Genomic DNA, 26,274 nt, shown 5'->3' on the forward strand with positions numbered 1-26,274 from the left:
GTCACGTTGTGCATTGAAAAGCACAACATGCTTTTTTGGCATTGCGACAGGCGGTGCTTTTAGCACCGCCTGCCGCATTGTTAAAAATGCGGGAGACGCCCGCCAGTGTGGCGGGCGCATCCTAATGGGATGTACGGGACTGCCGCAACCTTAGCGGGCAGTCCCATTTCCCACTGGTAGGGCGGGCGGACTTTGTCCGCCTGCCATACTAATGTGCCCCCAAATCTTTGTCTGTTCCATCGTGCCTTATATGGCAAGGGGTGTCATTATCTACAAGGCAAATTTTCCCATCACTCACCATGTCGCAAGATTCGATCCTCTGTTGCCCAGTTGGTTGCAGTGCCTATGTTCCACCAGGCAAGATTGGAAGGATGGTCTTTTTTGGTTAATGCTGCTCAACTCTGGAATTTGTTACTCCCCATTCTTGCGAATGGTCCTCCGATTACTAACATTTTGAAAAGCATTAAAGACCTGACTTTTCACATGGAAAGTGCCCTTGTATATTTTCATATTTCTTTACCTGAGTGCCAGGATACCTTTTTGGGTTGCAGTAAGCTCTATAAGTAACTTTAACCTATTGCGTGCCTAGAATGCTGGGGATGGAGTCACAACAGAGGAGAAGATTAGATGGGCAGTAGTTGGAGGAAGGAATCTGAGAGGCGGCTGTGAGTTGGCGTGGCTTCTTTTTCTATGAACCATAATTAAATTATATCTGAAGATCTTACCTGCAGTTGATGCGTCTTCCTTTTTCAACAATGGTGATGAGGATGAGCCACAGACTGTCATATAATATTCTAATACCCAGCCCTCTTTTACCAAATCCAAGAGCATTATTTCTCCAGCAGCCAATCAGGGAGCAGCCTACATGACCCTCAGGACCCCTTTCACTGGTGCATGATATGAGGATCTCTTAGCCCACCCTCCTCCCCAAGAGCATAATCCTGCTGTCTGGCCTACTCGGGGTTTTCCCTGTGTGCTGTATGGCCTGTCCGGCCATGCCTCAGTCACCTGCTCCATGCAGACACACAATGTAACCGCTGAGTAAATCACTGTATCACTCTGTTAATAATTAGGTTGACTGTGTATAGACGAAAACGACAAACAGAACACGTTCCCCTCTAAAGCATATTTTAAAAACATTACCTACACATTGCGAAAGCATTCTGGAAGTTTTCCGAAATTCTTCCTCTTTCAGTCCCCGGAAATGAAAACAACTTTTCTCACTGAGTTTACCTACCCTGTAAAAACCGCAGCTGTACCGACACATTTTACAAAGAGCCTCGCTTCTGTGTGCTGTTCTGCTTTGTGGGCGCTGACTTGTGACATCAAAGAACTTTCGGTGGCCTCCTGCGGTAACGCCAGAGCATGTTCGGGCAACGGTAGCCCGTCTGATAACGACATCGGAGTGTTGATTTTGGCAAGAGGTGTGGGTGTTTGCATCCAGAAAGTCACTGTAATGCCTGGCACCACTTTAAGGCTGGTGTGTTGGTAAACCAGGCTTGATAGGCACATGGAGATCCCATAAGCACAGTGGTGAATACACTGCGGTTTGCATTACTTGCTCACATAGAGCTGCTTGACCCTGTAAAAGTCTTTTCTCTGACAGGAAGCTGTTATGTAGAAAAACACCCCGGGGCGCTGGACAAAGAATCCACAGTGGGTGGGTGTTTCTGGTTTCCAGGTAAGGCAGTGTTTCGACTACACGTCGCCACTTGCTAAACGTGTTCTTTGGCTGAGCGGTATAAATACCTTCTCCCCCACCCCATATCTGTGCTGCGAGTCACGCTCAGCCAGGAGCACTCTTGTGCAGAACCAGCGCAGGCCCTCAGCACCCGGCGCGCGCGAACCGCGGGATTCTGAGATGACGGCCTTCAAAGGAGTGTGGACCCGGCAGTTTTGGACATCTATGGGAGGAGAATTTTTGGCTGTCTTTTTGTTCCTTATTGTGAGTTTGGGGTCTACGGTGACCTTTCCCCCCTCCCCCGGACCCAGCAATACCCACATCGCCTTCTGCTTTGGCCTCAGCATCGCCATCTTGGTGCACTGCTTCGGACACATCTGTGAAGCCTTCTTGAACCCCGCGGTAGCACTGGCTATGGTGTGCACCAGGAAGATCTCCTTCGCCAAAGGCTTCTTTTACATCATCATCCAGTGCCTCGGGGCCGTCGCCGCCACCGGGGTGGTCTTTCTCGTCACTCCCACGGACAACCACCCCGTTGGAATTACCACAGTAAGTATGGGATAGATGGCGCTTTGGAGGTTTCACTCTCCAGGGACTTTTACATTACACATATCTCTCCCGAATGTGTAAATCAAATTGATTGAAAAGTCTTTATCTTAGTTTGTCATTATTTTTGTTCACATCCTGGTGAACATTGATTGAGTCTGCTGTGGTAGGTACAGCTACGTAGCTCATTGTGAACTCGTTTTTTCCAGTGTAATTTAGACTATCACTGAATGGGCATATACACTTGATACCTTAAGATCATGTTTCACGACGGGCATTAGTTCATTTTGTTTTTTGGAGCCCGCTCGTTGGGATCATATTTTTCAATCTTGCCCTGAGTTGTGTCAGCTGTTTTTATTTCCTGAGTTGTGTCAGCTGTCTTTATTTCCTGAGTTGTGTCAGCTGTCTCTATTTCCTGATTTGTGTTAGCTGTCTTTATTCCCTTAGTTATGTTAGCTGTCTTTGTTTCCTGAGGTGTTTTGCTGTCGAGGCTTGCCCTTTGGCAGGGAAGGGTGCAGCAATTTTTTTTTATATAAAATTTTCATAGATGTACGATCCATCTATCGTCTTTCTAAAATCGGATTGATGTTTAAGTAAAAAAAAAAAGTTGATGTCACTTCTGTTTTTTTTTCAATTTCTTGTCTCACAGGTGAATAAGAGCATCTCGCACGGGCAGGCCCTGCTGATTGAAACTCTCATCACCTTCCAGCTGGTGTTCACAATCTTTGCTTCCTGCGACAAAAAAAGAAAAGATATTAAAGTTCCAGTGCCGATGATTATTGGATTTTCGGTCACCATCGGGCATCTTTTTGCAGTAAGTATTGCAGGAAACTGGTCCCAAGTGTTGTAAAAAATCCATAATCAGCGCAAGGATACACAAAACATGGTGCTAAAAAAATAAGTGAGGCAATTCAAAATGAATAAGATGTCGACCAAGCTAAACCGCTGTATATTTGAAACAGACAGAGGAAACGGAGAAACGTAATTTTGTTTACATTTTTAGTATACTTATGTCAGTGTAGCACAAACAGCAGGTGGCTCGTGTGGTCTGGTAATGGTCATGGTGGGATTCTTCATACAAAGCTGGTTATATATGTGTATTGGAACTGAGAATTCACGAAGCTATCAGGCAAGCGACGTATACACAAAGTCTGGGGAAATACAGAGCTTCAAAATCCTATACATAACAATGCGGTGCTGGAGGAGGCTCGATTCAAGTGCAGCTTCAGGCAACAAGAGCAGTTGGCAGGTTCCTTAATGGCAGATGGTTTCTTCCTTCAAAGAATGGTTTTTCAGCTCATTTTGGAACTGGACGGAAAAGTAAGTTAGCCTGGTTTCTTGTTATATGTTTCTCCTTGGTGCACAGCAGAAGAAGGTTTATTTTAGCGCTTAATTTGTAAAATATGAAGTGTAGGTGCTGAAATGTTTGTCAGGCCACACCTACTTTTCTCTGGCTCCACCCACTTACTCTATTAGCTCTAGAGTCCACCCACATCTTCAACAGGCACTGCTAAAAGTCAGATGTAATACCTGATCTGAATTTCCGAAAGGGAGCCTTCCTCATAGTAAGGTTTTGACAGGAGGTTCCCCTGCCCTGTGAACATTTTGAAAAAGATCATAAGTGTACTTGAAGCACTATTTTGGAATAAATTAGCTAACATCACTAAAGCATTAAATAGGGTCACTCTTAGTGCTCCATGTGCTGATTTGGGGAAAGGACAATACTGGGGTAGGGCATGATCTAAAAAAAAAAAAGGACAATAAAAAGTCCCAAAGAGACACTTGTGGTTGTATGTTAGTGGCACAGGTTCTCATCATCAGAACTACATGGTGTACATAGCACAGAGTGGAGAATCTCTTGCAGTTGCCGCCCCAATCAATGGTAGTGCTGCGTTGGGAATTATGATGGCATGCCATTGCATACAGTAATATCTGCCTGGCTGAGCCTGCCCTTACGTAGAATCAACAGCAATCCACATGGGTGCCATGATCCATTCATGGGTGAATGTACGACATTGTTCTACATTCTGTCCATCAACTTGTTTTTGTTTCTGCATGATCCATTCCATGCCATCACCATGCGCTGTCTATAGCGTCTTTATAGCCTCAGCTACTGTCGTAGTGCTATAGAATACTGCAGTCTGGATTACTGTAGATGACATGGGGGTCTTGCAATCCTCTCATGGACCTGCCCTAGGCTGAACCTGAACCTCTATGACCCTCACTGACCATCAGATGATGATCTATCTGCGCAGCCTGGATTTAGACCCCGAGCTATCATTAGTAAGCATCAGCAGTCTCAGCAGGCACATAAATTGCAAGCTGGGGGTCCACTTCCATACTGAGGCCAGCACAGTTAAAAAAACCTGTGTGCCTGTGTACAACCAGCACTGATGATCTCATCATTCATGCAGCATGATACACTACACTGATAGACAGACAGACAGCACTACCACCACACACGGTGACGTGGGAGTGACCCTGCTGACGACCGTCGCCCCCCCCCCCCCCAAAAAAAAAGCAGCGTTGGTTTGGCTTGGCATGGGCTGGGGCAGCACGTTATTGGCATTATGAATCATGATTAGGGCTCCCGGTTTTCCGTTTTTACGGATTTATACTTATAAATACAGACGGAAATCTATATTTCCTTTCTCTGTATTTATATTTATAAACGGCAAAATACTAGCAAATTTTGCCACGCTGCCGTCGGGTATTTTGCTACCAACGGGGCACTTGGAATAGAAGATAAGGCACGATAAGATAAGATAAGGCAAGGGCTTTGGAGAGCAGGGCACTGAGTAGAAACAAATGGACACTGACAGACGGAAGCAAAGTGTGGCTAATGGACTTGGGATGCCTGCTGTAGTAGAGGCTTCCCACACTTGCGGGGAGGTAGTATGCTTCCCATACTTGCGCTCCTAGCTGCGCTCGCTGCATTGTGAAAATTAAGGTCACTCTGTCAATTAAAGCCTAAATGACTCCCACGCACCTTTCATCATTAGCCATTTGCCACATTTACATTATCTACAGGTGTCAGGTGCCCTGACGATGTTGTTGTTTAGATTGCTGTCCTCCGGCTTCACAGCACCCATCCCGTTTCCTTTCAGACCAGGCATCTCAGGGCTGTGTTTATTTTCTTTTGCAAACAGCACCACACCTGTTTCCGTTTAAAAAAATATATATATGGGCACGTAGCTCCCACCCGTGTCCCGTGTAAAAGGCAGCTCTCACAGGGGGTAGACACTATCTGCTGTTTGGTAAGAAGGGGTGAAAGAAACAACAAAGCCTCGTTAACATGTGAATGGTCTTTTTAAAGACCTGTGAAGTACTCGGGTGAGGCTTGTCAGCTGTGTTATCTCGCGCAGCAAGAAACTCCCGTGAGAGTAAATGTGCGCCTCCTGGCCCTGACTGCATCGGCGGATTCCTTCCAGGAAGAACACTGGGGTTTAGAGAAGGGCCCCCTCCTTTGCTGGCTCTTCCTGGGGGACCCCCACAAGAGTAAATAGCTGCCTCTGGGAGCTGACTGCGGTGGCGGCTTCCTGCCAGGAAGCACACTGGGGTTTAGTGTATGGTCCCCTTCTTTGCTGGCCCATGCTGCGGGAGCCCCTGTGAGAGTAAATGTGCGCCTCTGGGCCCTGACTGGGGCTGCAGCTTCCTGCCATGAAGCACCCTGGGGCTTAGAGTCCGGCTCCCCCTTCTTCACTGTCTCCAGCAGTGGGCGCCACGTGCAGTCCATGCAATAGGTACCCCGACCACTTTGTATTTGTTTCATTTTATTTTTGTCTTGGATTTGGAGCCCCTTTTAAGTTGGCATCACAGCCGGCACTAACTAAATGGAGGGACCGCTGCTGCTGAGACCAGGGACCCCTTAGCCTGCTGGTACTCTAGGTCTGTAGCATTGTGGGCATCACAGGCTGTAGCAGTTACAACTAGTAAGTTGTAGCGAGGCCTGGCACAGCACGATAGCCTGATGCCAGCGCTGGCACAGTCCCATTTATTCATGTATCAGCCGCTTTCACGTGCACTTCCTTCCTATCTTGGCACCAACATGAAAGTGGCCCCATTATCGAACCATAAACCTTAACAAGCATTGGCATAGCCAATAGGTCTCGCCTTTGCGACCTTATAAGGTCCCATGGTTTATCCATGCAACAGTTGATGTTGTTGCACCGAGGATATTGTGCTCCATAACTAAATACTTATAAGGTCCCAAAGGCAAGACCTATTGGCTATGCCAATGTTTGTTATTTGTCAATGTTTGTTTTCTAGTACAATATAGACTATATTGTACTAGAAAACGAATAAAATTGTCAATTTAAATAAATGTGGAAAAATACTAGCTGTAGCGTCGTCTTTTGCTTGTGGCAAAAATAAATGAGGATAAATACAGAAAAAATGCTAAAAAAATAAATATGGATAAATACAGACGGAAATGGCAAAAAAATAAATACCATAAAACCGGGAGCCCTAATCATGATGATCATTCATGGGATGGTGGGTGGGTGGGACGTGGGCGCATGGCGGCTACCTAGCTACTAGTTAAGGTACTTAACTAAGTTCACTGCTTACACTGCTTAACACCACTGCCAGTTGTTAAATTAAAGTAAACTTAGTGGTTTGCGACTTTGCGTTCGTGCTGGGCCGGGACACACACACTGACTGTCTGCAGTGCAGATAGTGCACACGCTCTCACTCACTGCACTGACAGTTAGGCAGCTGCTCAGCTTAGGGCAGCATTAGGCCTGCCACTGCTAGCCTTCCTGCCTGCTTGACCTGGTGCAGTGTCAGTACTACTACTAGTACTATGGCTTGGCTCGGCTAGTCAGCTGGCGACTGGCGTTAAAGTTGTTGCGAACGGGTCGATGACTCAGTGTGGTGGGGTGCGGCCAACCGGCCCGTGAGGGTATGCTGGGGGTGGGCGTGGTAAATGCGCAATCTGAAAAAATGAAACTGCGCACACTTGGCTCACGCTGCCTACTGCGCACACAGCCGCAACCCTAGGCTAGAAAGAACCAAAACCCATGCCAAACCAGTGCCCCTCCACCAATCCCACCCACCGGCCCATCAACACACTAAACTAAATGCTGCGACCGCCATAACAAATTGAGAAGAACCATCGGAACCAGCATGAGATTCATTCAGCGTGAATCTCCATTCTCCTTGCTCTTGGCATCATGATTGAATAATGATCATTATGGGGTGAGGTGGGTCTGGCGGCAGGCGCATGGCAGCTTCTACTACTATGCCGCCCGCTATAGTTAACTATTAAAGTCAAGACAAAGTTCTTCAGGCCGGCCCGAGACACACACACTGACTCCAGACAGTCAGTCAGTCAGTGCAAAGCACTGCCACTGCCTTAGGCTGCCTGCTGCTGCGCTGTAGCTAGCTTTATCAACTGATTGGGTGCCACGGTGGGGGCTAGTGCCAGTCAGGTGCCATCTTGCCAGTGCCTGCCTCACCTGGGTGCTTGGACGCTGGGGCGGTACTCAGTACTGTGGTACCAGTTACTGCTCTGCTGGCCCTTCCAGTCCACCAACGTGACATCGTCGTCGGGTCGCGATGGCTGGCACACACTCAGGGACCGAGTTGAAAGGCTGTGGTCCATTGATTGAACCACCACAATGACTCAGACACAGTGGTTGTGGGTTGCGGGCGGCCATGCGGGTGCGGGTATTCTGGGGTGTGGCAAATATGCAATCTGAAATCTGCGCACGTTGCCTCCTGCCACACAGCTCCACCTCCCACAACTAAAATACAGCCCAATTCCGCCCGCCGGGAGGGAACACTGGCACTGTGCTAGTAAACTGGGCAGGGTGCCGCGGCCTTCATGCCCACCCGACGCCCGCCATCAACATATGACTATCGAGTCGAGAGACAGACGCTGGCTGCCGAATTTGAGTCGCTCATTCATTATTGGGATTGAGAAGAAGATTGAGATTCATGAATCTCCATTTTCTCCTCTTGGCTCAGCCAACCCCAGCCCAGCCCATGATGTGGCCAGGCTCACAGCTGCCGCTGGGCCACTGCCCTGCCAGCAACACGCTGGGACTAGGAGAGGAGGAGAGAGTCAGACAGTCACTTACTGCACTGGACACCGCGGCAGCCGTAGCCGACTGGCCTTGTGTAGGGACTGACACTGACTCATTCACTGACTCGGCCTCGGATGTAAGTGATTTATCTTGTGAGTGTGTGAGTAGAAGATATCCCAGTATTTAGCATTGGAAACAAATTCAACCAACGCAATTTCACCAATGAATAATATAACTGCTGTGACACACAAATCAAATATTTTCACCCTGCTTGTACTACCCAGTTGCTGTGTTATTTGTAACAGACGTTTTTAAAATTTCCGCGCAGCACGCCAGAAGAACACTGCTCTAGCACCGTCCTAGGCAGTAGGTAGGACAGCCTCTGCCAGTGATGTACAGTGAATCAGTCAGTAGAACCCTTTTCCTGACACTACTTCACAGTACCACCCCTCCCCGCCCCCCTCAAACGCCCTCAGCAGTACACGACGATCCGTAGTCCATTCTGTGACTGTTTCACTTTCACGTTCGGTCTGTTCAACTCAAGGAGCTCAGCAGCACACTGACTTTAAGTTTTCCCGAGTCATGATGATGACGATAGCAGGGCTAGTTTCCAAGTCGGACTGTCACACCCTTCCTGGCAGTTTGTGTAGTCACTCTTAAACAACGAAAGAGTGACTAAGGGTGCAAAATAAATGAAAAAGATAGTGTTTCCAAAATGTGCAACCTAATACCAACTCTAAAGCAAGAAGCTACACAATACAAGGGTGTGTGAAAAGTGGGAAGAAACCTTCGTTAAAAGGGAACCCTCACTCACCAACATGGTTGATGACATGCTTCATCATAGGGTTCCACCAAGGAGACCGAATTGCAGTGGAGCTACTTATTATTGGACGTGTGAAGTGGTGGCCAAAAAGGTGAATAGTGAATTAAAAGATAGCAGACTGATCCCCAAAATAACTTTAATAAAGGGTCAGCCCACGATCGTTAAAACTAAGTGGATCGGACACTAATGGTTATAAATTTGAACCAAATGTATCCTAAAGAAGTGAAAAGGTCGACATGTTTCTGCTTTTAGGTGCTAGCTCAGCAAAGCTTTTATCAGGACCAAGATAAAACCTCCCCAGGCGGTATACGCACCCTAAGGCATACCCTAACCTTGGGGATGTGTGTGTATATATTGGCAAAACTCACGGTTCTACCCAGTGTAGGCGCTCTCGGTATTTCCAAGGACTACAACATTCTAAAGTTAAATTACTGGACTTCCTGGGCTCAGCGGCAGGGGATATCTTCACGTCGAGGGTTATTTGCGCCTCAGCGGTTCACCACCGGCAACCTATTTCGTACACTTCCGCATCCCAAACGTTTATGTAGCCAGTCAGTGTTACGTTACTTCAAATTAAATGAGTCAATGACAAAAGCAACCGTAATAGTAACACTCTGTGCAAGGCGCTATCAAAATCAATGAAGTGCTGCATTGCGTGTAGACCCGGACCTGATAATTAATTGCCGGTGCTAAGCACCGGCACAAATTAAGTCCTCTGGCATGTTGTTGACAGTCTGACGCTGACATGGCACTGTGTGCTGCAATGGATTTTTTTGTCAGGTAGGGTGCTGTGGTGACTGTTACCGCCCAGGAGGTGACACAGAAAGGGTTGAGAATGATGTTGGCCTGCAGAGAGAGAAAATGATGAAATGAAATGATTACGCACTTGTATAGCGCACGACTACCCGTAGGCATCTCGGCGCTTGTACAAATACCGCAGAGGAACCCTTCCTGGCCTTTCCCTGTGAGGAGCCCACTCCTGGGCACCCCCATGGTGAAGTCAGGCATCCTCAGCGTTGTTGGGGCCGTTGTAGAGATTAAGCAAGCTATTGCCCAGAGGTGCAGAGTGGGACTCATGATTAGAATAGGCACCGAGGCGATAATTATCAGGTCCGAGGAAATTGAGCCCGAGACCCGCCGAGGCGGGAATTGAACCCTGGTCCCGGCCAGACTACTGCATCAGGGTCTGCCTGCTCTAACCATTGAGCCACACTTCTCTACAGAAAATATGCTTCCACCTAGGGTGGCGTTATCGCTCATATTTCTTAAGTCTGTTGATCATTCGAGCACTAGAGCTCTTTTCAGCGGAGACACGGGGAAGCAGGGGAAGCCTGCTTGTAGAGTGTTTCCTCCATGCAGGTGACACCGGAGAGTAGGGGATGCCTGCTAGACATGGGGGAGCAGGGGATGGCTGCTAGATACGGGGATCACGGAATGCCTGCTAGTAGAGTTTTTCATCCATGGAGGAGACATGGGGAAGCAGGGGATGCCTGCTAGTAGAGTGTTTCCTCCATGTAGAAGACACAGGGAACAGGAGATGCCTGCTAGTAGAGTGTTTCTCCATACAGGAGACACGGGAGAGTAGGGGATGCCTGCTAGAAGAGTGTTTCCTTCTTGGAGATGCCTGCTAGTAGAGAGTTTCCTCCCTGCAGACGACACGGGGAGCAGGGGATGCCTGCTATAAGAGTGTTTCCTCCATGCAGGAGAAACAGGGAAGCAGGGGATGCCTGCTAGTAGAGTGTTTCCTCCATGGAGATGCCTGCTAGAAGAGTGTTTCCTCCATGCAGGAGACACAGGGAAGCAGGGGGTACCTGCTAGTAGTGTGTTTCCTCCATGGAGGTGACACTGGAGAGTAGGGGATGCCTGCTAGACTAGTGTTTCCTCCATGGAGGAGACACAGGGGAAAAAGGGATACCTGCTAGACACAGGAAGCAGGGATGCCTGCTAGAAGAGAGTTTCCTCAAAGCAGGAGACACGGGGAAACAGGGGATGCCTGCCAGTAGAGTGTTTCCTCCATGGAGGTGACACTGGAGAGTAGGGTATGCCCGCAAGACATGGGGGAGCAGGGGATGCCTCATAGACATGGGGGATCAGGGGATGCCTGCTTTAACCCGTTTGCTGCTTCGAACGTTCAGCGCCAGTGCTGAACGTTCGAAGAAACGGGTGCGGCCGCGTCGGCCGTTGGACGTGCGAAGCACCAGGGAGGTAGTGCGCGCGACGTCCAACGGCCGACAGCAGCAGCAAAGGGGTTAAGAGTGTTTCCTCCATGGAGGAGACACTGGGGAGCAGGGAATGCCTGCTAGACACGGGAAGCAGGGATGCTTGATAGTAGAGTGCTTCCTCCATGTAGAAGACACGGGGGAGCAGGAGATGCCTGCTAGTAGAGTGTTTTCTCACTGGAGGAGTCATGGAGGAGTTGGGGATGGCTGCTAGACAAGTGTTTCCTCCATGCAGGAGATATGGGGAAGCAGGAGATGTCTGCTAGTAGAGTGTTTCCTCCATGTAGGAGACTTGGGGGAGCAGGGGATGCCTGCTAGTAGAGTGTTTCTCCATACAAGAGACATGTGGTAGTAGGGGATGCCTGCTAGAAGAATGTTTCCTCCATGCAGGAGACACAGGGAAGCAGGGGATGTCTGCTACTAGAGTGTTTCCTCCATGTAGGAGGCATAGGGGAGTTGGGGATGGCTGCTAGAAGAGTGTTTCCTCAATGCAGGAGACATGGGGAAGCAGGGGATGCTAGCTAGTAGAGTGTTTCCTCCATGTAGGAGACACGGGGAGCAGGGGATACCTGCTAGTAGAGTTTTTCTCCATACAGGAGACATGGGGTAGTAGGGGATGTCTGCTAGAAGAATGTTTCCTCCATGCAGGAGACACAGGGAAGCAGGGGATGCCTGCTAGTAGAGTGTTTCCTCCATGTAGGAGACATAGGGGAGTTGGGGATGGCTGCTAGAAGAGTGTTTCCTCCATGCAGGAGACATGGGGAAGTAGGGGATGCCAGCTAGTAGAGTGTTTCTTCCATGTAGGAGACACGGGGGAGCAGGGGATGCCTGCTAGTAGAGTGTTCCTCCATACAGGAGACATGGGGTAGTAGCGGATGCCTGCTAGTAGAGTGTTTACTCCATGGAGGAGACCGAGGGGAGGAGGGAATGCCTGCTAGTAGAGTGTTTCCTCCATGGAGATGCCTGCTAGAAGAGTGTTTCCTCCATGCAGGAGGCACAGGGAAGCAGGGGATGCCTGATAGTAGTGTGTTTCCTCCATTGAGGTGACACTGGAGAGTAGGGATGCCTGCTAGAGTAGTGTTTCCTCCAGGGAGGAGACACAGGGGAAAAAGGGATACCTGCTAGACACAGGAAGCAGGGATGCATGCTAGAAGAGAGTTTCCTCAATGCAGGAGACACAAGGAAACAGGGGTAAGCCTGCTAGTAGAGTGTTTCCTCCATGGAGGTGACACTGGAGAGTAGGGGATGCCCGCAAGACATGGGGGAGCAGGGGATGCCTGCTAGACATGGGGGATCAGGGGATACCTGCTTTAAGAGTGTTTCCTCCATGGAGGAGACCGAGGGGAGCAGGGGATGCCTGCAAGACACAGGAAGCAGGGATGCTTGCTAATAGAGTGCTTCCTCCATGTAGAAGACACGGGGAGCAGGAGATGCCTCCTAGTCGAGTGTTTCCTCCCTGGAGGAGACATGGGTGAGTTGGGGATGGCTGCTAGACACATGTTTCCTCCATGCAGGAGACATGGGGAAGCAGGGGATGCCTGCTAGTAGAGTGTTTCCTCCATGTAGGAGACACGGGGCAGCACGGGATGCCTGCTAGTAGAGTGTTTCTCCATACAAGAGACATGGGTGAGTAGGGGATTCCTGCTAGAAGAGTGTTTCCTCCATGCAGGAGACACAGGGAAGCAGGGGATGTCTGCTAGTAGAGTGTTTCCTCAATGTAGGAGACATTGGGGAGTTGGGGATGGCTGCTAGAAGAGTGTTTCCTCCATGCAGGAGACATGGGTAAGCAGGGGATGCCAGCTAGTAGAGGGTTTCCTCCATGTAGGAGACACGGGGGAGCAGGGGATGCCAGCTAGTAGAGTGTTTCCTCCATGTAGGAGACACGGGGGAGCAGGGGATGCCAGCTAGTAGAGTGTTTCCTCCATGTAGGAGACACGGGGGAGCAGGGGATGCCTGCTAGTAGAGTGTTTCCTCCATGTAGGAGACACGGGGGAGCAGCAGATGCCTGCTAGTAGAGTGTTTCCTCCATGGAGGAGACCGAGGGGAGCAGGGGATGCCTGCTAGTAGAGTGTTTCCTCCATGCAAGATACATAGGGGAGTTGGAGATGGCTGCTACACGAGTCTTTCCTCCATGCAGGAAACATGGGGAAGCAAGGGAATCCTGCTAGTAGAGTGTTTCTCCATACAAGAGACATGGGGGAGTAGGGGATGCCTGCTTGACGAGTGTTTCCTCCATGCAGGAGACATGGGGAAGCAGGGGATGCCTGCTAGTAGAGTGTTTCCTCCATGTAGGAGACACGGGGGAGCAGGGGATGCCTGCTAGTAGAGTGTTTCCTCCACAACGGGGGAGCAGGGGATGCCTACTAGTAGAGTGTTTCTTCCACGGAGGAGACATAGGGGAGTTGGGGATGTGGAGGTCTCTAGTCTGCTCTAGCTAGCGATAGCCGGTACCCGGATATCAGGATTCTGAAGCAAGGAGAGATTTCTGTTACTCATGTGGTCTTCCTCTTAATGCTTACTTACATTTTACGATACTGCTTAACAGGAAAGCTAGCTTCAGGGGCAAAGTTCTTTCCCTGCTCAAATAAAATCTACTGAATGATCTTCCCTTAGGTTCATATCTATCATTTGTCCTGCTTCTTTAGGAAAGTTCCGAAGACCCATACATTCCTTTAATTAATCTGTTATGTTGCTGTAAGTCTGGCGGGTGTTGCTGTGTAGCATTAAGGTGCCTTGTTGGTGCATTGTGGCTTAACTCTTCTATTTTATTGTGAATTGGAGTGACTTCACATTTGCAACCAGCGACGATTTTGGCTACGTTTATTTCCAAAAGCCATTTGTCGACCAAGAAGTGTTTGGAGCTTTCCGTTATGAAGAGGAGCTTTCTCATTCCCAGTTGGGCCTCTGCATCTAGACTTAGATACGGGTGAGGCAGTTTTTGAGCCAGGGATACCATTGCATGTAAAGACTTGTCATCGAGAGCTGCTGTCGAATGAGAATTGTAGCAACTCAAGCTGATTACAAAACAGATGGATGGATTCCGGACCATCTCCCATCTGTAGATAGATTGTTCTGTTGGATCTGTAGATATGTTACCAAGTCTGTTCGCTGCATAAAAGTAGTTTGAATAATGCAGATTATTTTCTTAGGTGAAAAGCAAAGCCAAACTGTACAAAAGAAGTAAATATGAAGCTTGATCCATTTTGAGTGTGATTTGACCAAGAGGCAAATTAATGTCTTGAAGTAAAAAAAAATCACAACAGACGCTGTGGCCAGTACATGTACATCTAAGCGGGCCATATCGTACAGAATAGGGCATAGAGGCTACCACGCCTACGCTCATACGTTCACTGTTTGGTAGCTGAGACAGAAAAAATGTCCCTGCACCCATCCAGCCTGCTTGTACAAGGTGACTGCTGGATTGGGCTGATACTCATAGCCAACTTGCAGCTTTGGGGGAACCCAAATGCCATTTATGTGAAAATAAAAGAAGTACTAGACCCTGATATCAAGTGCCACCACTAGTAGTGGGGACCGTACAAAATAGTACAGCGGATTCACACGTTGATTCATGACATTAAATAGACCAATTGAGCTAGCTGGACAAAGTCCTTAACAATAACACATAACCGAGCCATGCCTGATAGCGTTGGCAGGAAAGCCAGCAACTGGACTGTTATGTCAAGGTTAGCGAAGGAGAGATCAAGGGCGGTGAGTCTGGCGGACCACGATTGTCTCAGCTCTGCACATGAATTAGAATGTATTCTGAAGGAACTGCTAAGCCGCCAGTCAAGAGTGAGTCTACATTTACACAAGGCCCTGACTTAATGCACGGGGTCCTATTAGGAGTTCCTAAAAATAGAAAGCGGTGTCTACAGCTGGCCACCTCATCTAAGAACGCACATTACTCAAGGAGAGAGGCGTGGTCACAAGTTTGAATGACTATGGAGCTGAGTCTGTCTTTCATCCTGCCAAGGTTCATATTAAGAGGACTGATGATCGGAGTAATTATAAAAACTACTCTGTAAGCACTGAGGGAGAACTATTTGGTACTCCCTTCTATACTGATGGTCTTTTAAATTCAAGGACGGGTGTTAATTGAGAAGTTCCTCAGCTAACAGGTATCTGAGGATGTACTTCGGCTAAGCGTTGTGATTCTCAGCTGAGTGAACAAGGTCAGACCTTTTCTTTACTAGAAGGTGACCCCTTTCAAAACCAAGGCACAGTATTTGACGTTAGCATACATAATTCTCATCAGCCTTAAAATCAACACACATAGTATAATCAACCAGGCTCCTACCCTGTCCTGGTGACTTCAGAAGGGGCCTCATAAGTGAGATAATTTACAGGAAGTTGGTACCAGGTGGATTTTCCTCTGGGCAAATGATAGTGCCCTCTACACCACATCAGTGTACCCAGCAGCGCCCATAGTCTCCGAGTAGCCTGAAGAAGGACTTCGCTGGATGGCGCATTTCCATGTCCACACTCCTTGGGCTATGTCCGGTAAACATCTAAAAAAAGATTAGAGGGGAATCGCTGCGAGAAGACATAGCTACCGTTTTCTACAGAACACAGATCAGGTTAAAGTCTTTCATGAAAAGCACCCAGGTCACATTCACACATGAATGTTTGTCCACAAGTTCCATGAGCAGACATCAGACAGGGCAAAGCGTGCCCAACAATATACGTGAAGTGCTTTCATCTTTGTTGGTACTTTCAATCCTGCCACTACTCCCTTCCACATCACCTGTACAGTGTCCCCCAGAGATCTATAGGCCCTGCCTCGGTGTAGATCATGTTTTGGTGCAGTTGCTCACACTAACAGGTGTAGAATGGCACTTTGTACCTCGCACAGAGGACACTTCCAACTCTCACGCAGCTCAGCCCCCTCAGGAAAGTGTTGCTGAGTTAAGTCTCTCAAACCAGAAACTAGAGGTGGCAAGCCACTTACAGCTTGAGTCAGACACTTCACTCCGCCTCAGCTCGAGACCCTATTGGACCAGAAAGTTCAAAACAAACTGAGCATTCATGAGGCGCCTGCCTGCCACCAATGCTCTAATCTCATTCACCAGGAATTAATGACAAATGGGTACTTATTATTTTTTTTTTTTATTTATTACGATTTTCTATAGCGCGAACTTTACCCGAAGGAGTCAGAGCGCTTTACATAAGAACCAGTTGCAAAACATAAGGATTTTGGATTACATGCGTTACATAAAAGATACAAACAGGAAATATTGCAAATGTACAAGATGTAGCTAAGTTTTTCACGGTGCAAAGTCATAAAAGGTGATCAAGCAACACAAAGTTCTGAAAAACTATTATTTACTTTCCATCACAAAATGTATTTTGCACTGGAAAGTTGTCTTTAGTAGATAAAGACCTTGAGCAGCACTGTTTTACCACCTTAGAAAGTGGTAAATGGTTGCATGTCACAGGAACTTTCAAGGCATGTGCTGCTTTTGGCCGGATATATAGTAGTATGTGTTGCTCCATAAAAAGTAAGCAAAAGAACATAACACAATAACATACGCAAAGGAACTTAACACCAAAATTAAAATATAACATGGAATAACACACCAACGTAATTAAAAAAGAAACTGCAACAACATTAGTACAACATAACGAAAGCACTTTAAAAAAATGCAGCACCTTGTTCAGAAGTAGAGGGTGCCCTAAAAAGTGGAATAAACTCTGGGGGGCATGGAATAAATATAGGGGGGAAATTTGCGAACCACCTCCGGACAGAGAAGATGATGACTCAGACTCGGATGAACTGTGATGATTATGGGGTTGTTGGATAGGGCCTAGTTACAGATATTGAGGATGGGCAAATTGGTGACTTTGTAATGCAAAATGATATCCATGGTGATAATGTGTTGTGCTATACTGCATTGTTTTATACAAGAATGGTTTCTTGCTTTGCCGTATTGAAAATCAATAAAAAATCTTTTTAAAAAAATGCAGCACCAACAATAACATAACACATCACCACCACAACACACAGCAAATGTGCGCAAACATTCTTATCAAATAGCATTACCTCCAAAAATCTCTTTTCATAATACTGTGGTAAAGGTATTTGCAGCAAGCACTGCCTTACCTTACTGCAAAGCATATGAAACAGCACCAGTTTAAAATGTTCTGTGATCTAGCCCCTTCATGTCTGTTGTGGTAGCAGCTGGTTTTATGTGCAACAGGTCGGTAGAGGAGCTTTGGCAGAGATCTGTGTTCCACAGAGCTGCCTTTGATTTAGATTCCAGAAGAGCTGTCAGAATGCATTGGTACAGCTTGTGTGGAAGCACAGTGTTTCTTGGATTCTGGAGATCAAGGTTGAGGTGTGCGGCCATGTTCTAGCCCCAGGTGTTGTAAAGAACACCATGGTGCAGGAATGAACATGCAGCATCCCTTTACTGTGTCCGTGTGCTGTGTACATGTTCAGGCATCAGACGAAAAATAAACATACTAAAAGGTGTGCTGGTCCAGAGAGGGGTTGATACTTATTTTGTATTTTAATTGGTTGGGCCAGACGGGGGAAGCATCCCTTATCGGATACACAAGCTGCCGAAGTGGCATGCTTCATCATCGGGCCATGCTCCTCGCTGGGTGGGTGCTGCAATGCCCAGCGGGTCCCAACTAGGGGACTCTTTGCCGCAGGTATGTTCCTTACCCAAAATTGACAGGAGATGGCAGTTGGGTAATGTCCTGCACCTAGTTTGGAGGAGGGATAGAGGGTAAAATGGTAGATTTGGGATAAGTGTGGTTAAAAATGGCTATGGATTTTCAATACCTTTTAATACATTGATGCTGAGAACTCAAGCCAAAATTAAGAGCAGATCTAGAACCTAGAAGGATACCAATGAACCCAGGTTCTAAGAGAGGTCAACATGTTTCTTGGCTAAGCATGCACACAAAGAGTCAATGGCAAATCCTCAGGACCTACTAAGAGAGCCCTAATCTACCTAATTAGCAGTGCTATTCATGTAGGTAATAAATCCTGTTTCAGGTGAAACAAATAAATGTAAAGAGTAGGTCTCACATCTTCTGAGTGCCGTCAAGCAGGTAGGTATTCCACCAAGCTGTCCAACGACCCCAATTGGGAGCTCCAGAAGCATTTCATTGGGATTCAAGGGCCGTTCACTTCTGATAATGGGTCATACAGAGACGATCCCCGTTGTGAGACCTACACTAGGGCTCCCCTAGTTAGAGGCTCTCAAAGGTGTTTGCAAAATGTCCTCTTGCCAGTATCGAGGTAGTCGGCCTTCTGCAACTCTCTCTAGCTACAGGATGCGAAGAATGACATGTATTACTTTATTTTCGGGCCTTTTGTCGTAAATTGACATCATGACTAGTTGGGGCCCCAAGGCTGCTGCTTTACTTTGCCTTACAGAAGCGCCAGCACTGACTCAAATTCCAAGGCACTTTGAGGTAAACCCAGTGAAAAGTCTAAAGAGTGCTCTGTAGCGACTCACATTTTCTGCAAGATACTGCTTCTTCGGGTGCCAAAACTGACACGGATTTCTCCCATGATGAAAGAATGATGTTAAACGACGGAAGACAACTGGACCGGTTGTTGCCTTTCAGTAGCACAAACAAACACCTCAGTCAAACTCTGCAAGAGGAATGTGCTTGCAACGAGAAGAACCTGGCAAACATCCAGAATCAAAAATACCGAGCAGGCAAAAAATATCTACCTACAACTTCGTCAATAGTTCCAAAATCAGGTCAAACACAGTTCGCCCCTACTGTAGGAATGGGTTAAATGCTGTTGTAATTCCAGTTCTCACATATCTGCGGGAGGTGTTTGCTATTGCATTTGCCATTCGGTGCATCGCACTATTATCGTAGTCACTGTTGCTGAATAAGCTTCAGGTTTACCTCCTACATTTCTCCAATTTTTCTGAAGCCACTAGATTTTTTGCACGCTACAGTTTGGTGTGTGTAAATACACTTATAGAGCAACCTTGTTCATGAAGTTTCCACTCACTAATTAATCTCTTGTACCTCCAAATCAGGCTTACTAATATATCACTAATGAGACTAATTAGTCCACCACTGTGTGCAACAGAAGGCACTTCTTGGATATCAAGGTTCTTGTACTTTAAAGTTTGGAACACAATATGCATCTAGGGGTCGATCATCTGCTCTATAGTACATGACATAAGGATAGCTATTTTAATTTTCATAGCACATATTAAATATACGTAGCATAGACATGTCAGAAGAAACAGAACTTCTTTTTTTATTTTTTGTCCACCTTTAATAAGCGTTAGTTAAAGGCAGGAGTATTGTCACGTCCACTGGTTAGAAAGCTCAAAAGAGAAGAGAGGCATAGACTCCAGCTCATACCCGAGAATTCTGGCTCTTGTATGGTTATTATAATATTTTTTTAACATATGTATGTTAAAATATTTCTCAGATATGATTTCTGCTTTTTGAATATTTTTATCTGTTTATTAATATATTTCAATTGTTCCTCCGCAGATACCATACACAGGTGCAAGTATGAATCCTGCAAGGTCCTTCGGTACAAGTCTGGTCTTTAATGACTGGCACAGCCACTGGGTAACTATTACTCTTTATACCTTTAATTTATTTTTTACTTACTTGATAGAAAGGGCTGGGAAATTTTACATCAAGGATAAAGTTTCCGTCCAGTTTACAAGTAGGCCTGGGCGAAATTTCCATTATGCCTGCGTAATATTTCATAATTTCATACATTTTTTCTTATGCTTGGTACACCAAATACCCGAAAATATGCTATTGTGCCACGTGGCGTAATTATGTTGCGATCACAGAACAATTAAGCGTAGAAGCACAAGAACAGTACGAACAATCAGAATGCGAGCGGCTGTTGTTAGTGTCACTTTTTTGTGCTATTGTTTTAGCCAAAATGCGTCCTAGAATCCATTTATAAAATATAGGGTTAAATGCTAGTTTTAGGAATTTCTTGTAATTTCACATAATTCTTGTGTAATTTCGCATAATTGTGTTTCATCATATTATGCACATTTCTCACACTTAGAAGTTTACCATCAGGAAGAGTCTTTGATGGCCTTCCAACAAGTATTTTCATGGGGTCTGGTAAATTATTCGAGTCAACCTTATTGAAGAGATTTTTAAGATCATACACAATGTCTAGATGGCAGGAGGCGTCTCTAAGAGCTTGATGTCATGAACGGCTTCGCCATTTGCCCATGGTCCAGGAGCATTTTCCCCCTCCAGTGGACAATGACTACGGTTCCAGGCCATGAATACGGTTCCATGACTTCAAATATGGCTAGTGGTAGCTTGCAACAAAAAATACATTTTGAGTGCCTCCATTAACAATTCTGTAGTAGCAATTATAGGGACGCATTCTACTGATCTGGAATCCTTGTAACTAATTTTCAACGCTGTCTCTTTTCTCCAACAGATCTATTGGATAGGCCCCTTCATGGGCGGTGTCCTTGCTGCCTTTGTTTACGAGTACTTGTTTTGCCCGGATCCAGAACGTAAATTAAGGTTTCAAGCTAGTTTTCGAAAACCTCAAAATGATGATCAGGAAGACTCTGCTCAACTAACTGTTCAGCCCGGTGGTGAATACAGCAAACTGGAATCGGCTGCATAGCTCGGCCCAGAGAGAGCACTTTCTAAACTTGAAGGCCTACTGAGTGGTCATTCAACGTTCAGGCTTTTTTGGACTGTGCACTTGAATATAAACCCTAGAATAGCCTTGGTCCAGAATGCAAGCCTGCCAAAGAATGAAACAGACACACTTCGATGAGTTTGGGGGGTTCTCATGTCCCATTTTAGTTTACAGAGTTCTTGGAAAAATTTGTGTATTAAACATTGGGGAAAGTAGCTCTCAAAATTAGATTGGAATGTGCAATACAGGGGCATAGGAAACTTACATTGCTGTAGATTTCTATAACATCATACTTGCTATATGACTGCCAGTGTGCACTGAAGACACAGTAGGGAATTTCCAAAGCATAAAAAACAAGCTTTATCTGAGAAAACTTCCAAAGACATTCCGTGCAGACTTTGCCAATGGTATAAGACCCTTCATGTTCTGTATACGTGGCAGAGTATTATTTGGTGGTGTAAATGTTTTGGAAAAAGATTTAATCACTTGTCTGCCAAACAAAGTTCACCTTGTTGTACAGTGTGTTCTTCACAATGGTAAGAAATCACACAGAATATGCACCAGCAATGTCTGTGAACATGAATAAGGAATACAATATATTACATTGTAAAATTAACTTAAAAGGGTAACATTTAAAGATTAGGAACTCTATTATTGTCAATGCCTGATATTGTCATGTTGGAGTTTTTGCACATACATATTGTTCAGATTCCTCAAAACATAAGGTGTGAAATGTTCAGAATCCTATGGATACCCTTCCTAGAGGTGAAAGGTAAATGATCCTGCAGTGTAATGTTGACACAACTAGTGACATGCTGAGGTTGTATGAATGCACAGGCACAGTAGCGAGTAAGAAGGCCATACCGGCCACTGCTAGCTGGAAAAAGGATACTGACTGCTCGTTGGCAATGAGTCCGCAGTTTCATCGTACTACTGGCTATGTGCTATCTTGCGTTAAAAGGCAAGCCGAATAAAGAGAATGTATAATAATTGCCCTACTGTGCAAGCCCTAGTGGGAACAGGGTCTGAATACCACCATTCATTTTGGCTACCAATGCCATGTCTGGAAAAGGAGATTAGGGAATGGAAAAAAGTACTGAAGATGCACACAAACTCAAGTAAAGGGATGATATAAATGTCATTACCTTCTGTTAAATTGTATAGATGTACAATTGTCTTGATGTGTTTGTATTTATGTAATATTGCTTAAGAATGTTTGTAAAGTCTGTGTTCATTGTAATAAATTTAAATAAATTAAGTCTTGCATTATGGGAAGAGTCTAAAGGGAGCTGAGTTTAATTTCATCGGAGAAAAGAAAGTAGGAGGTAAAAGGGCCTATCAAGGGTAAAGACATTAAATTGGGCAGAATATCACTTCATCATGGACCAATAGTGAGAGCATAGGTTCTCCCTTGAACACTGCCCGGGCTGCTAGATATTTTATCTCTCTTCTTCTGCAAAATATTGGCTAAGGTTCCTTCGAGATTTTGGGTGCTTTCCTCTGGATCGCCACATGGAAACCTTCCAAGTTCCATATTCAGATTACTTGTATATGAAGGCATGCTAAACACAGATCGACATTAGATTTACGTTCATGAGAATGGGATGAAGAGGGGAGTGAGTTTATGTGATGAGAGAATAGAAGCATGTGGTAGTGTTTGTGGAGTGGCAGGGCTGTATATTGGACAGTCTGCCCATTGCCAACACAATACATTTTCACATAAATGAACAGCTTTCCTCCTTTTACTACATTATTCTTACAAGATGGCTTCCACTGGATTTCTAAATTGTGATAGCATTGTTTCATTTCTCCTCCATGTGCTTATAGAAAGCCTTCACAGATCATTTTTTGGAGGATGCCAGGCATGTTTTATTATGCATTCTTCCCAAAATAGCCTGTAGATCAAGATGGTTCTCTTCTGCCCATTGCCAGACAAATGCTGGAGGAGGTGGTTGAGATAAAAATGTTTCCCATATCTTTCAGTAATTTTTTTAATTAGGTTTACATGTCGTACTTCCTAAGAAGTCTTCCATTCCAACATGGCGACGGTGGGCACAGAGAATATGACATGCTCTGCAAGTCAATGGTGCACACACAGTGGGCGCATTGTAAGGTGTGTATGAGAAGCCTATCCAAGCAGTCTACCACTGGGTGTTCAAGTGGTAAACCTTCATCCACAATAAAAAGATAACATTGTAAAACGGATAACGTGATGGTATGATGCTCCCGGATTATCTCTAGGTAGTGCATGTGACTCATGTTAGCACCACTACTTTTAGGGAATGTTGGAGCTGGGTGAAGCAACAGGTGCCGCTGATGGTGGGACTTCCACTAAATTACAAACATGAATTAGGTTGGATATACAGCCAGAGGGGCGAACGGTAAATGCACCATTTGATTAAATTACGGTAAATCAGGGCACTACTTCAAAGTAGATGCTGCAGTGGTGCAAGGATGGACAATTCAAAAACCAATACAACATATTATATCACATGAAATAACATACAGGGGCCTGCAGACGTGCTCAAAGCTACCAGCACACTGAAAACAATCAACCTGTGCGTCTGTCTCTCACACCTCATCATCGACCACACTGCTGTGAGCTGCATCCCATACACGATATCCGCACCTCGGTGCTCATCACGCACAACATGGAAACACTTCCCACTTAGGATCACAAAATAAAGACAACACACGTCCAATAATACAGCCCACATGGCGTAACTTGCAACCCATGTAGTAGATAAGCACTGTGGTGCCCCAAATGAGGGTAGTAAGCATTATATGAATGCTGCAATACAATACAGTTAAAGGAACAAGGAGACTGTCCAAAGTAAGTATAATGAAAAGTAAAGTTAATTAAGTAGCACAAAACGTTTGAGTACATTTTCCTTTTGTTCACTGTGATGGAAGAGTTTCCATTCGGTGTCTGGCTCTCCTTTAAACAGGGCAATGAAAAGAATGCTCTATCCTTTGGTGGACAGATGTCACAAGAGCAGAGAAACCTACAATATTGAGTAAGGAACCATCATCAAAGGGTACTTGTGCCAAAATGTGAGGGGGCCGATCACAAATTTAGAACCTCTCTGCTATCATTATATCGCAAGATCTGCGAACATGCAGAATAGTTTTCCTTTTTAGGTCAAGCCTAGGCAGCCGGCATGCACTGTCTGCAAGACACAGAGTAATCACTCTATGAGCTTTCATCCCTCCTATTAGCTTTCAATTGGTTACTTACACTGTCCTTTAGAAAGCTCTGCTTTCTATTGGATAATGTTTCTTTTTTGCTCTGTCTGTGGGTGCTTAATTTTCAACCAAGCAATTTCACTCATTATTTGTTCTGATTGGCTAGCTTTCATGGTTCCTTCTGGTTGGCCATCGCTATGCTGCATCTGCATATTTTTTAAATTTTACCGGCATTGATTAATATTTTTTAATGGGCATTCCTCATCCTCATTATGTTTAATTGCATTGTTTTAGCGACTTTCTTTCTTCTTTTTTTAACGGCAAAATTACTGTCGCAGAGACTCAAACTCAGTTCCCCAGCTCTGATATCAGCAGCTCTGGAGGTTACACCACAGCCTCTCACTGTCAAATATATCCTAAAAGTATTGTATTTCCAAAGGTTCAGGCACAACATGCTTGCTTGATTGGGTACACTGTGCACTCCATAAATGAGTTACTTGGAGAGGCTGGTGTAGATTATACTATGGCAATAGCAGTGCACCTTCACCAGTGTTCTAGTCAGGGGTACCAGGTGGTCACTTTGAAGGAGTGGCATTATGTTCTGGAATCTCTACATGTACGGGGCAAGTTTCACAGTACAACCAAGTCAGCTCCAGAGATGGATTTAAGTGTCCTGGCCTAAATTATATTTTGCTACATGGGCACTCCCTTTTGCTGTGCAAACAAGTCATTTTGAGACCTTTGTTGCAACCTGGCATCCTCTTCAGTTTATTTTGGTGGCATCGAAAGGCTGCTGCATGCAGTGGCTTTAAGATATATCCGCCCTGACTACGGTTAATTGGGCAATTATGCATAAGGCATTCTGGTTCTGTGTTGCTGTTATGTTGTGTGTGTCAAACACCAGATTTGTTAGCATAAAGCTTATTTCATATTGGCTCCTGATGTTTAACATGAAAAGGAAATTAGGTCGATCCAGATAAGAATTGAAAAGTGATTCGTGGACGAATGTGTGTGCCAAATGACATGGCGGTTTTTCATTGAACTGCGTGGTAGATTGTCCATGCCAGCCTGTGTAGTTTGTTATCCAAGAGACTGCAATTGCTAGATAAGATTATATGTATGATGGGTGATAAGTCTAGTTAGAATGTTTAAGCTAAATTTATTTGAATGGTTTGAGGATCAATATTGGTAGGGTGAGTGAAGGACATTTATTCATTTAGACACACACATTCACTGCATCATCTCCCGGATGTATGACATTACAATGCATACTTTTACAACGCCTACCTTTACATCGCAAGTTTTACAACACATACCATTACAACGCATAATGCTTTTGGGCGCTGGATAGTGAATAGTTTAATTTACTATTCCAACTCCAGTCCCCGTGGATAGTAGGGAAGGTGTTGGATAGTACATTAAACCTATTCCCTATCCTAGAGCGACCCCCAGCGCTATGCGTTGTAATGGTTTGCGTTGTAAAAGTTGCGTTGTAATGGTAGTGCGTTGTAAAAGTTTCGTTGTAAAGGCTGTATACCTCATCTCCCATCTGTCGCTGCTGGAGAGGCCACACAATTCCCAATCACCCCAGTGGAGCCTCTGATGCTGTCAAGCAGATGGGAGACAGGCAGAGGGAGAGTTTGCTTCTGAGATCTTACATTAGTGAGAAGAAGAGTGCTGTCATCGTGTGCACTGCCTGCACCCCTGCCCATTCTATGGGTCACTTCAACTGCTCCCTCTTCCCCTTCAAAAGGGAAGCATCAGGCAGTAGGCTACATCTTGGTAAGCTGACCATGCAGCTTAGTGGGTTCAAGGCCCTTCTGCAGTGCTCCATGTATAGCACAATAGTTTTGCCAACACGTTAGACTTCTTCAGCCTGTTATCCTTCTGAATTAAAAAAAATGAGATCCACTGAGACAGCTGTTTCATGAACCTGCAAAGCTTCTGAAAAACCTATATAAAAGACAGGGGAGCATTACTGTCATTCAACCTCCCCCTTACATTCAAGAGCAGAGAATTTGGTAAGGCAAGGCTCCCCTGCTCATGAGATTGGACCTCAGACAGAGCACTATTCCCCAACTCCTTGTGTAATGTAACTGGGGCTAACCTTAAGTGCTCCAAAACCTTCAAGTCTAGTTCGCCCTATATAAACCTGCAAAAAA

At 45.6% G+C, this 26,274-nt stretch overlaps 1 protein-coding gene across 1 annotated transcript; it reads left to right on the forward strand.

Annotated features, from left to right (window-relative positions):
- The first annotated feature begins 1,687 nt into the window (after positions 1–1,687).
- LOC144828705 (aquaporin-4-like) lies at positions 1,688–22,184 on the forward strand. The gene is made up of 4 exons (XM_078687104.1): positions 1,688–2,230; positions 2,877–3,041; positions 19,783–19,863; positions 20,714–22,184. The coding sequence occupies exons 1-4, from the start codon at positions 1,862–1,864 to the stop codon at positions 20,906–20,908; spliced, it is 810 nt and encodes a 269-aa protein (XP_078543230.1). The 5' UTR covers positions 1,688–1,861; the 3' UTR covers positions 20,909–22,184.
- The last annotated feature ends 4,090 nt before the right edge of the window (positions 22,185–26,274 follow it).

This window comes from Lissotriton helveticus, chromosome 4_1 (assembly GCF_964261635.1).
Source record: "Lissotriton helveticus chromosome 4_1, aLisHel1.1, whole genome shotgun sequence".
NCBI classification, from domain to species: domain Eukaryota; kingdom Metazoa; phylum Chordata; class Amphibia; order Caudata; family Salamandridae; genus Lissotriton; species Lissotriton helveticus.